Below are 12,963 nucleotides of genomic sequence, written 5' to 3'. Positions count from 1 at the left end.
CCTCAGTACTTCCCTTCCTCACTCCTGAGATCTGTGCTAGCCTCTCATTTTGAAACTAGTTATAGAATTCGGAGATTGGCTATTGAAGTTCCCTTGGATTGTTTCTTCCTTTATTTGTTCATTTCATCATTCAACAAACAAGCATTGAATGTATACTATCTGCAAGGCACTGAGATTGAAATGACAATCTTTGTATAATGCTAGCTTACTCTCAAATATTATCCATATGTAATGTACCCGTACAATGAGCTATATTCTAAAGCACAAAGTAGTATCTGTTATAATAGAAGAATAAAAGTGCTATGGGAACACAAAACTTAGGTAGCATTAGTTAATTTTCACTGGGAGAATTTTTAAAGGAGGTATGTTTGAAATTATCCTGCACAGAAAAGTAGGATTTCAGCAAAGAGAAAATGGGCTGAGTGTTAATGCAGAAAGGATATCTCAGGTTGAAGGGACATTTTATCTCATCTGTGCCAAAGTAAGATAAGGAGGAAAGTGAGTTCAGGTGTATTATTTGGTATTTGGGTTTGGTGAGTAGTCCATGAAACTGTCTTGTCTAGTGAGTGTAAAAGGGGACTATACAGCATGGGTAGATGACGAGAAAATAAATGTATGAGGAAATAACTCTTGAAAGGCAAATAGTGATTGTATGGAAGATTTGAGTGCCAGACTTCTGTTTTTGAGTAAGACATGGTTATTGTATTAATTTTCTCTTGTTACTTAACAGGTTTCTGGAAATTTAGTGACTTCAAACAGTACAGATTTGTTTTCATAACAGTTTTCTGTTAGCTTAGAGTCTGGGCATGGGTTAGCTCAATTCTCAGCTCAGGATGTCACCAAGCTGAAATTAAAGAGTTGGCCAGGGTTGTGGTCTTGTTTGAGGCTCATTGTCTTCCAAGCCCACGATTGTTGTCAGAATTCATTTCTTTGTGGTTGTATGACTAAGGTCCTATGTTCTTGCTGTCAGATGGGGACCACTCTCTGTTCCTGGGGGCCATCCTCTCATTCTTAACAGTTAACCCCATATTATGCATAGCAGCTTATTTCTTCAAGACCGTTGAAGAATTTCTCTCACACTTCAATTCTCCTAATTTAGGAAGGGCCCTGCCCCCTTTTAGTGGCTCACCTGATCAGGCTAGGCACACCCAGAATAGTCTCCCCTTTGATTAATCCATCATTAACTATTGGGATCTTAATTACCTCTGCAAATTTCTAACCTTTGTTATGTAACATTCTAGTCAAAAGAGTCCATCATAATCACAGTCCTGCCCATACTTAAGGGAAGGGCATTATATAAGGTATGTATACCAGGGGGTAGGAGTTGGGGTGGCCATCCTAGAATTCTTACCACAGTGGTACACAATGAATCTGACCTCCATGCTTGTTACTTAATTGATTGAGTGATAGGAGAATTTGAAAAACTTTGAGTAAAGAAATCTGTTCTTTCTTCCTCTCCCCTTCTCCTCCCTAACCAGTAGTGAATCACAACTGGAAGCACAGTGATTGAGTTGCTAGAAGATCTAGCAGGTCTTGAGTAGATGGGGCTGAACTCTGCCATATTAATTGCTCTTTTTCATCAGCTTTTCTCTCTCCCTCCTGCCTCTCCCTCACTCTCTTCCCCTCCCTTTTCCACCCTCCCTCTCACTCCCCCACATATATTTTTATATTCACATTATTTATTTGCCATCATAATGATCAGAAACAGAAAGAAAGTCTAGTAGAGCAGTAAAATGTGTAGATAACTGTAGCTATTTAATACTGACTGCTTGACTTCCTTGGTTTTGTCTTGGAGAATAGTTAATAATCTTTGGGAGTTGGTGACTTTAAGATGAGCACTTGCTTGTTGTCGTTTCAGTTTATCTTACATATTGCTCGCCTCCTTTACCACGTCTTAACTCTCAGAAGCAATCTCTTGAACTCAATTTGAATTTGAATTTGTAGCACACAAAGATTTTAATTCTCCTGTCTGAATTTCACATGAAGTTACTTTTGTAATCAATTGCCATATAATTGAATATTATATAAGAGTTTAGAAACAAAAGTTCACTTGTTTTGTTATGTATGTGTATGTATATAAAGACTAATAGTTAATACAACAGAAGTAAAATTAAATTCATTATTTCAACTTAGAAATTATTATAGAAGTAATGTTTCTCTATTACTATAAAAGTGAGTTAGCACTAGTAATTTTTTAAACTCTGTTTGTAATTGATGATTATATAGTTATTTAAGATACATGAGTAATTTCAAGGCTGTGAGTTGCAATGAATTTTAGATGTTTTCTATTAGGGATGAGAAACTTAGGTGAATAATGAGGTAGTGAATTAGTATTAGTATAAAATAGCAGTTTCAAGTTGGCTTTCTTTGTTAATTCTTTTCATTATAATTTTAGTTTCCTCATCTGTGGAATAGAAACGATCATGGTCTCTGTATTTCATAGTACTGTAAGAGTTAAATAAGATAAGGCATGCTGTATTTTTAAAAGGATACCTGGCACACATATTTAGGATGCTTAATAAATATAACCTATTGTGATGATTATATTGGAGGAAGGTGATAGGAGGTTGGAAGTGACAAATGACTTGAAGCAGGTAGATAATTAAGAAATTTGAATGCGAAAACTTAACTATAAGACTTTAGATCACTGGCACAATTTTGACTTAGAGTTCTTTGATTAATCCCTCCATGCTTTAGTCCGCCCTTTAATTATGGTCTGCCAGTGACTTGATGTGGCAATTAAAGGACTTGTATTTTGAAAGTTTTCCAAAATCGACATTTCAAGTTAGTGTATTTCAAGTTAGTATATTAAAATTTTCAAGTTAGTATATTATGCAAAGATTTTCAAGTTAGTATATTAAAATTTAGGCTGCTTCTACATATTTGGTGGCTGTCATTACTTAGTTAATATCAAAATCTCTTAAGTGGCCTGTTGATGAGTTTAATTGATGTTGTCTTTTGTATGATTTATTTATTGGTTCAATAAGTGTATTTTCAGGTTTTGTGTCAATTATATGGACATTGGGAATCATACTTTTAAGATGATTTCTGGACTCCTGAAACACCTGAGCTTTGCAGTATATTGAGAGCTCATGAGATAGCCATTTGAGAATTGTTATGATAAAATCTCCACTTGGAAAATATATCCAAGAGTTTCCAACGTGACTTTGAAACAGTGTATTGCTAGTGATTAAGCCATAGGGTATTTCCCAGTGGTCTTATGCTTTTCAGTATTTTGGAACACTGGATTTTATTTTATTTTGTTGAAAGAGGTGGTAAGTGTAAAAAAATTGATCAAGAAAATAATGTGATCTTTTCTTGAAAAGATAAACATTTTGCCTTATGGCCTTCAAATATCATATTGGCATTTTTATAATACTTCATACCTTTCCAAATGTATTTGCTCACCTTATTCTGACAGGTGGGAGTTGGAAACCTGTTTTGCCTGATCAGTTTTTCTTTTGTAGGAGGTGAGTTTATGCAGTTGTATTGCTTTAGGAGTTTCTTCACATACAGTTTACTTTGGTGGTGGCCTAGAAAGAACCTCTGGGCTTAAGAATAATTAAAAGAAAGACTCTAAATCATTTATTCCTGAAGGATATTTTTACTAGGTTCCCACTGTGTATTCTCTCATGGATGGAGGGATTGAACAGGAGAAGGGTAAGGAATAGAGGGACATTCAGTCATAACAACTGAATTTACTGACACTGCCAATTTCCAGCGAAATTTTCTAAGGTCCAAGTCTTGTTCATTCTCTCTATAAAAATACCACAATCCAGTGAAATGGTGCTAATGTGTAGTTAAAAAATAAATTCTGAATTTGACAGTAAATGTAGATAATATGAGATTTCAGAATAGTATGTTAGCAAGCAGCAAACTTACAAAGGACAACAATAACTGCTGAGATCGAGCCTCTTTTTGGTTCATCCTCTGAGATGCTCCCTTTCTCTTTTTTTGGTTTCCTTTAACATTCAGAAATATTTATATAATGTAATGTGTAGGAACTATATAAAGCTTCTAATTAAGGATATTGAGTGATCCGATTTGCATTTGAGAATGTCATAGTTTGGAGAAGAGTAAGACTTGGGACAAGGAGGCCAGTTAGGACTAATCTAGGTGACAGATGATGGTACTTTCCTATTAGGGTGCTTAGTGATGATGGCAAGAAGTAGTTTTAAGAGATTTAGAACACTCGAGAATATCTAGTTTTCTTTGCCTCTGTATTTCCCCCTCCCCGCCACTCCCCCCCTTTTTTTTGTTCTCCCTCATCTATCTCTATGTTCTTTGGTGTCTCTTGCTTCTGATTGTCAATATTTGACCTCTGTTTCCTCATTCCTTGCTCATATAATGTATTTTAACCCTGCTCATTGAAGAGAAAAGAAAAGAAAAAAAAAGAGAGAGAGAGAGAGCCAAACCATAAGAGACCCTTAAAAACTGAGAATAAACTGAGGATTGATGGGGGGGGTGGGAGGGAGGGGAAGATGGGTGATTGGGCATTGAGGAGGGCACCTGTTGGGATGAGCACTGGGTGTTGTATGGAAACCAATTTGACAATAAATTTCATTAAAAAATTTTTTAAAAAGTGAACTTTATTGAAGATAAAATTTATGTGTAGTAAAAGATAATTTAAGATAGAGTTCATTGACTTTTGAAATATATATACCTTTCTGTAACCACCATAGAGGGCATATGTAATCTTTCCTTTCTAAAAGGTTCCTTACTGCCTCTTATTTCCCACCCCTGGCCCAGGTAACAATTGATCTACTTTTTTTCACTTTACATTATATTTGTCTTTGCTGGAGTTTCATATAAATGGTATCATATGTATGTACTCTTTGGTGTGTGATGTCTTTCTTTTGGTATATTTCTGAAATTCATCCCTGTTTTTGTGAGTACTATTAGACCATTCTTTTTTTATTGGCAAATAATAATTCATTTTACAGGTATACCACAGTTTGTTTATTTGTTTACCTGTTAATTTGTCCATTGATTTTTCAAATGTCTTTCCTACTGAAAAACTCTCTCTGTTTCTTTCTAGCTGAAACATAGTATTAAAGCTTTTTTAGGAGGGAGCATTAAAATGCTTTCTTAAGTTACTGCTATTTATTTTAATGTTTTATTTTTGAGAGAGAGATTGAGAGAGAGAGAGAGAGAGTGCAAGCGGGGTAGGGGCAGAGAGAGAAGGAGACACAGAATCTGAAGCAGGCTCCAGGCTCCAAGCTGTCAGCAGAGAGCCCAATGCAGGGCTCAAGTTCAGGAACTGTGAAATTGTGACCTAAGCAGAAGTCGGGCACTTAGCCGACTGAGCCACCCAAGTGCCCCTAATTACTGTTATTTATTAAATAGTTTTATATTCCTACTTCTGAGTTTTAAAAGTGGCCAAGTCAGTCAGAAGGAGAACAAACACTTTTATAATGAATTACCTTGAATTAGTAACCCTTGACATGCTAAATATATACCTATTTCTCTTTTATATTTTTGTATTTAGCTATTACAGGAGTTTGGGGGCAAAGAGGTCTTTATGGTACAGGCTATCATCTTAAGTGCATTTGTGTGCTTTTTTATCTGTTATTTTCTACATAAAGTGGCAATTGAAGATATCTAGCAAGTAAATGTCCAATAGGATAAAGTAGCTTTGAAGCCAGGGTTTAAGGTGCCTTTTATCTTTTAAAATCTTTTCTTCTGTGTGTAATTTCCGTAGTTACTAAATGGTTAGTTTGCACAATTACAACAGAGCCAACAAGCAGTGTTCAAGGAAAAAAAAACCCTAAAGTTTATGGTCTTGGGTTGTGATTCAAGAATTACAACCGTAACTAACTTAATAACAAGCAAATTGAATGAGGACTTATCTCCCAATGTTATTTTGACATTATGTAATAACCTTTCTGTAATAGCACCTTTTATTTTAAACAGTTCCTTAGAGGCACTGTTGATATGATAGGGCAATATATACAGATGTCAGTTTTATGGCTCCAGAGATCTACTATGCATTTGGTAAACATATTTCAGTTACATTTTGGCAGTAAAGAGAGCAGGAAGATAATGCTTCCATTAAAGTGATCAACTATGCATGTAGAAATTGGGTAGGAAGATGTGTGAAAAGGCTTTCAGATGAAATGCATTTTCATATATAAATTGCCTCTGCTGCATATATAACTGTCTCATAATGCTTTAGGGTAATTCAGCAAATACAGCACTGGAAATGGTGTTTGTACATACTGATCTTAAAGAAGGAAGTGTATAAATTGCTTTATGATAAGTCCTGCTGCTGCTTAGCTGTTATATTGCATTAACCCACTCTTTTATCCCAGACTTTTTTCTTTTCTTAAACAGCTGATTAAAACTAATTAACTTACTATTTCAGCACTGTTTTATTTTCCATTCTTAAAATAGTTATTACAAGTAAAAGCAGAAGTTCATTTGTGTTTTTCTGCTACGTGAAACAATGTGTCTTCATCCTCAGAGCATTAGTATTTCAAAAGTAATGTTGAGTAAAAGTTTACTATCTGAGAAGCTTAATTATTTTTCAGATACTTATGGTATGATCATACCTGAGTACATATTAAATTTTGTATCATAGCGAACTCTGTTTTAAATCACACATTATTCTGTAATAAATACTTACATTTTTAGAAACTTCACATGGGAATTTTAAAAAGAGCAAAAATATTCTCTTCTTGATGCATTATTTCTCTTGGTTAACATACTTCTAAGTGCTTTTATATCTCAGAAATAGGTGGGTTTTGTTTTTTCCTGTGCCTGTCAGTTCTATTACCTTCTTTTCATTTTGTTCTTCTGACTTTTTATCTGCATTCCACAGATTTCCTCCTCTGATGCTCCTCTTCAGCCTTTGGTGTCCTCTCCTTCTCTACAATCTGCTGTTGAGAAAAACAAATTGGAGGTATGGTAGTGTTCTAGCCAGCTGCATTATGTAGTGTTCAGTGGTAAATAAGCTTTCTTTTGCTGTGTGTCATAATTTGGGAGTGGTGTAATAGTTGTTTATATTTTGAGTGGTCTCCAGTATTAAATATATTAAATATAACAATTTCTAGAGTATTTTCCTATGCCACCAGTAGGATTAAAGAAGTTTGATCCGTTTCATTTCAAAATGACAGATTTATTGGTACTATAGATATAGCTCAACATTTAAGAAGCAATTTTTTTGTTGTTGTTTGCATTACTACTTTATACTTCTAGGATTTTTTTCATAGTTGCTGTTGAATTCTTTGATCTATTAAAAAAGTCTTTCATTGAAAATGTTTTCTTTAGAAGATTCTATTGTTTTACGCATTTGAAGAAAGTGTCAAGTTTCTTTTTTTAAGCAATAGTAGCCATCATTCAGATACAGTAATGTAGATAATATAGAGTTATGACTATGGAATCATCAGTGATAATCGTTAGAATATGTTTGTGGTAGGCATGGTCAGAGTGAATGGTAATGATTCCTAATGAGGAAAACATAACTTTACAGAAGTTTCTTATGCAGTATCATTTTTGTGCTGTGATTGACATTCACTCACTATGCTCTTTAATACAGGAGGCATACTTTTGAAATATCTTTAATTCTTAATAAACATTAGCTATAAGGATTAGGATGCATTCTAAGTAGAGAAAGCATCTTGTGAAAAAAACCCTGTGGGCAGAGTGGGTTGTTTAGAGATTTGTAAGTAGATGGCATAGCTAGAACATGCATAGGATAGGGAGAGAAGTGAGAGAGCAGCTCACTTCTGAGCCTTCTGAATGATTTTGGTCTTCACTCTGAAGGCCCTGATACTACAATGATGAACTTTAAGGGTGGAAAAGGTAACAGGATCTGATTTTCTTGTCTTCACATTGTTCCTCATGTCTGTGGAGAATAAATTATGTGTTGATGGGTGTGGAAAAAGCTTGAGAACTTGCTTTAATCCATGAATAAAATGATGGGAGCATGTGCTAAAATGGAGGGAAAGAGAATAAAAAGGTGAGTGTAGTTTTAAGAGATTTTGAGAAGATGGAATCCATGGGATTTAGTAATGAATAGATTGTGACGGTACTTTGGGAAGCCTTGATGGCTTCCAGTTTCTGGCTTGAGTATCTCCGTACATGATGGTTCTATCCGGGGAGAAAGGGATACAAGCTGAGGGTGAGGAACAGGTTTGTGGAGAACAGAGGCAAGGGGATGAATTAGAAGTTGGATATGACTGTGGGACATCCAGGTATCTAGTAGGTAGTTGAATATATAGGTCTATAGCCCAGAGGAAAGATCTAGGCTGGGGGAAGTGGGAATAGATAGAGAGGATGATTAAGATTATAAAGCAGCCCAGGGAGAGTGTGTTGAGTGATAAGAAGAAAGTTCTGAGAATAGAAAGCTGGGTACACTTGAACTTAAGAGTTAGCAAAGGGAATTCACAAGGAGTCTGTAGGGGACAGTTTTAGAGCATGAAGTACATGGTTGGAGTGTTGTAGGTACTTACTAGGTCAGCACACAGACCCAGGAAAGAAGCACTCTAGGAGTATGGATGTTACCATGAGAAAGTGGAAGACTGTCAGAGGCAAATTTTGCCTTTTCAAAATTTGCTCTGAAACTATGCTTTCATGTAAGAAAAAGAGTGGAAATCCTGAATATACCTTTGTACTATGGTTCCTACCTGCAAGTCTTAGAAAGCAGTGGACATTGGTGTTTCAAGATGGTGGCATAGGAAGACCTGGAACTCCCCTTTTCCCACGACACAACAAATCTACAACTACACATAGAACAATTTTCTCCAAAAAAGACACTAAAACTAGCTGAACAGCTCCTTCACAACAAAGGACAAAAAGGCTGCATTGAGATAGGTAGGTGAGGCAGAGACATGGAGCCACCCCTGGTGCTGTGATCCACAGGTGAAAGGGATCTCACAAATATGAAGAACATCCCTGAGGAGTGAGGAGTGAGTCCTATATCAGACACCCCAACCCTTAGGACCTGCACTGGGGAGATGAGTCCGCAAAACATCTGGCTTTGGAAACCAACAGGTCTTATGTCCAGGATACCCAGAAAACTGTAGGAAAGTATGACTCTACTCTTAAAGGGCATATGAACAGTGACTCACTTGTCGTAGAACCCAGTGCAAAAGGAGCAAGTTGAAAAAGAAGCTCCTAGACCATATGTGAAAGAGATTTATTGCCTAATTTTAAAGTGTCTATTAGAAGGACAGGGGTCAGTTGGATCTCTCTTTGAAGACAGGTACTAGGCAGAACCATTTTTGTACTACCTCTACCTTGCCAGTGCTGCTCGCCCTGCTCTTCTACACCCCCACAGCCCCACCCTACCAAACTGGATGGGTTGGTTCTTCCTGGGCTGGTGCTGTCCTGTGACCCTGCTAACGCCAAGAAACGCATGCATTTCACACAGGGGTCACCCCTTGAATGCCTGGCTCTGGTGGCCAGTGGGCCTTGCATTTTTGATCCTTACGGAACTGAAACAAATTGGAGGCACAATTTGTGGCAGGCTATCCCCCGCCCACCCCCCCCACCTCCCCATACATAGGGCACTACACAAACAGCTGACTGAAACATGCTCTCGGTCTTCCTATGACCACTCCTCCAATACTAGGAGAGGTCACTATTTTTCCTAATAGAAACAAACAGAGAATTAGGCAAATGAGGAAATGGGAATATGCTCCAAAAAAAGAATATGGTAACATTTTAGGGGGGAAAAAATCTTAATGGCGATAAGTAATTTACCTGATAAAGAATTCAAAGTAATAGTCATAAAGATGTTCATTGATATTGGGAGAATAATGGATGAAGGCAGAGAATTTCAACAAAGAGATAGAAAATATTAGAAAATACCAAATGGAAGTCACAGAGCTGAGCCAAGGAATTAAGATGACAGAATAGTAGGGGGACCCAGTGCTTGCTTTGTCCCTCGAACGCTAGATAAATATCAAATCAATCTGAACACCCGGGAAACCGATCTGAGGAATCACAAAACAAACTGCACAACTAGAGGGAGAGAAGAGTTCATATCATGGAAGGTAGTAGGTGTAGAGACTTGATGTGGTGGAGAAAAGAATTGCCAGTACTGTGGAGGTGAGGGAGCCCTGATCGGGGAAAAAGGGGAGAGAGAGCAAGAGTGCAAGCAGGGTTCAGGGCATTGCACAAGAAAAACACTTCCCCCAAACTATTGACAGGGAAAATGAGAAGGGCTGATTACTGCAAGTTTTTACAAGCAGCAGAGCTCAAACTCTGAAGTTTTAGAAATCCGGGCCATCACTGGGGTGGAGCCTGACAGGTGTACAGGGGCTCCTGTGTAGAAGGAGGGCAGAAGCCCAAGAGCAGGCAGTGTGGTCTGAGGATCCCCTGGGTCGCTCTGGGAGAGGATAGTTCCCCTTCTTGGAGTGCACTTGGGAAAGGTGGCACTGCCTGTCAGGGGACAAAATAGTCGGTGGGTGCCATTGATCTGCTCCATTTATTAGCATAGAACAGAGGCACCTGCTGAGGGCAGCTAACCTGGATGCTGACTTTTTCTTTGCTATACGATGAATTCCAAGCCCCTGCACGTTGTTGGGACTGCCCTTTTGGGACAAACTGGCACCAGCCACAGGGTGATAAGACCCTCCCCCAGATGATGCATGGGTCTGTGCCATCCCAGGTTACTAAAATCTGGAGTTTTGAAACTCAGCTCATGTACCAGAGATAAAACACAGGAGCACTGCACCACTGGGTGGGCAGATGGCTAGAGTGAAAGCAGGAATCTGAGGGATGCCTGGGACACACAAGGGGAGATTGTTCACTCATCTGTGAAGGCTTCCTAAACAGCAGCGGGCATAAACTTCCCTCTCTGGGGACAAGAGAGTTGGCTGACACCATTTTTACCCCTGCCCATGAGCACAGATGGATTTCAGTGAGCAGGACAGCGCCCATAGTGGAGGCTTGAGCCACTTACACCAAACCTTGTCCCCCTGAGCTGTGTAGGTGCTTTTTTAACCTGGGCAAGTATGCCTGAGACTCAGAGCAGCAGGCCTCTCCCCCAGAAGACTAGCATAACTGCCTTCCTCTGCCCCCCCACTGCACACACCCAGTCTACTGACCATGGAGTGCTGCAAAGCTTTAGCTCTAGGCAAAATAGAACCTAGCCTCTTTTAACAAGCAGACCAAAACACACCTACTTAAAAATCACCACACACACAGTGGACAAGGTCCAAACACTCCCCGTTGTAAGCAAGGAGAAAGTCTGCAGAGGACTGACCCGAAGGAAAGAATAGCCAAAACACAATAGCATGGTGTACACAGCATACACCAGAACAACTTCCTGAAGCACCAGGCCCTGGACAGTATATGACCTCTTCTTAACATAGCCATTGCTCTCAGGAACAGGAAGCATAACAGGCTTTCCTAAAACACAGAAGACAGAGAACTGGACAAAATGTCATGATGGAGGAATTCATCCCAAAAGAAAGAACAAGAAGAACAAGATCATGGCCAGGGATCTAATCAAAATAGATATAAGTAATATGCCTAAACTAGAATTTAAAACAACAATCATAAGGATAGTAGCTGGGCCAGAGAAAAGCATAAAAGACAGAGATAAAAGACTTATAAACTAGTCTGGCCGAAATAAAAAAAAAAATGCTATAGCCAAGACACAGAGGAATCAAAGAGTTATATAGAAGATAAAAATATGGAAAATAAATGAAGATGAAAAGAAGGAAGGAAAAATACTGGATAACATTCATATCATAGGAGTCCCAGAAGAAGAAGAGAGGGGGAAAAAAGAGAAAGTGTATTTGAGGAAATTATAGCTGAAAATTTCCCTAATCTGGGGAAGGAAACAGACTTCCAAATCCAGGAGGCACAGACAACTCCCATAAAAATCAATAAAAGGAGACTAATACCAAGAAATATCGTAGTAAAATTTACAAAATACAGAGATAAGGAAAGAATTCTGAAAGCAGTAAAGGGAAAGCAATCCCTAAACTACAAGGGAAGACAAATAAGGTTAGCAGCAGATCTCTTCATAGAAACTTGGCAGGCCAGAAGGGAGTGGCATGACATATTCAGCATACTGAATGGGAAAAATATGCAGCCAAGAAGAATTTATCCAGCAAGGCTGTCATTCAGAATAGAGGAGAGATAAAGAATTTTCCGGACAAACAAAAACTGAAGGAGTTTGTGAGCACTAAACCAGCACTGTAAGAAATATTAAAGGGGACTCTTTGAGTGGGAAAGTCCAAAAGCAACAAAGACTAGGAAAGAACACAGAAAATATCCAGAAACACTGACTTTACATGTACTACAATGACACTGAATTCATATGTATCAGGAGTCAATCTGAATGTAAATGGACTAAATGCTCCAATCAAAAGACATAAGAATGGATAAAAAAATAAGACCCATCTATATGCTGCCTACAGGAGATTCATTTTAGACCCAAAGACACCTCCAGATTGAAAGTGAGGAGATGGACAATCATTTATCATGCTAATGGACCTCAAAAGAAAGCCGGATTAGACATACATATAGAAGACAAACTAGAATTTAAACCAAAGACTGTAATAAGATGAAGAAAGGCACTATATCATAATAAAGGGGTCTATCCAACAAGAATTAAATCTAATTACAACTAATCTAATTGTAGATATTTATGCCCCCAACTTGGAAGCACCCAAATATATGTCATTTAATAACAAACATAAAGAAACTCACTGATAATAATACAATAATAGTAGGACACTTTATCACCTCACAGTAATGGACAAATAATCCAAGCAGAAAATCAGCAAGGAAACAATGCCTTTAAATGACACACTGGATCAGATGGCTTCAATAGATATATCAAGAACATTACATTAGCAGCAGGATACACATTCTTCTTGAGTGCGCATTCACCAGAGTAGATCACATACTGGGTTACAAATCAGACCTCAACAAGGACAAAAAGATTGAGATCATACCATGCGTATTTTCAGAACACAATACTATCAAACATGAAGACACCCA

At 37.9% G+C, this 12,963-nt stretch overlaps 1 protein-coding gene across 4 annotated transcripts in view; it reads left to right on the top strand.

Moving 5' to 3' along the window:
- Positions 1-12,963, top strand: part of SMAP1 (small ArfGAP 1) — a 200,278-nt gene that overhangs the window by 82,100 nt on the left and 105,215 nt on the right. For 3 of the 4 annotated variants that reach the window (XM_027057469.2, XM_027057471.2, XM_053222604.1), the window contains exon 5: positions 6,821-6,901. The exons of the other annotated variant lie outside the window; for it this stretch is intronic. In XM_027057469.2, the coding sequence (XP_026913270.1) occupies positions 6,821-6,901 (81 nt within the window). The remainder of the gene's footprint in view (positions 1-6,820; positions 6,902-12,963) is intronic. 4 annotated transcript variants of the gene reach the window in all.

Source organism: Acinonyx jubatus, chromosome B2 (genome assembly GCF_027475565.1).
Source record: "Acinonyx jubatus isolate Ajub_Pintada_27869175 chromosome B2, VMU_Ajub_asm_v1.0, whole genome shotgun sequence".
NCBI lineage: Eukaryota > Metazoa > Chordata > Mammalia > Carnivora > Felidae > Acinonyx > Acinonyx jubatus.
Note: the sequence above shows the minus strand (reverse complement) of the source record. Positions and strands in the feature narration are given on the sequence as shown.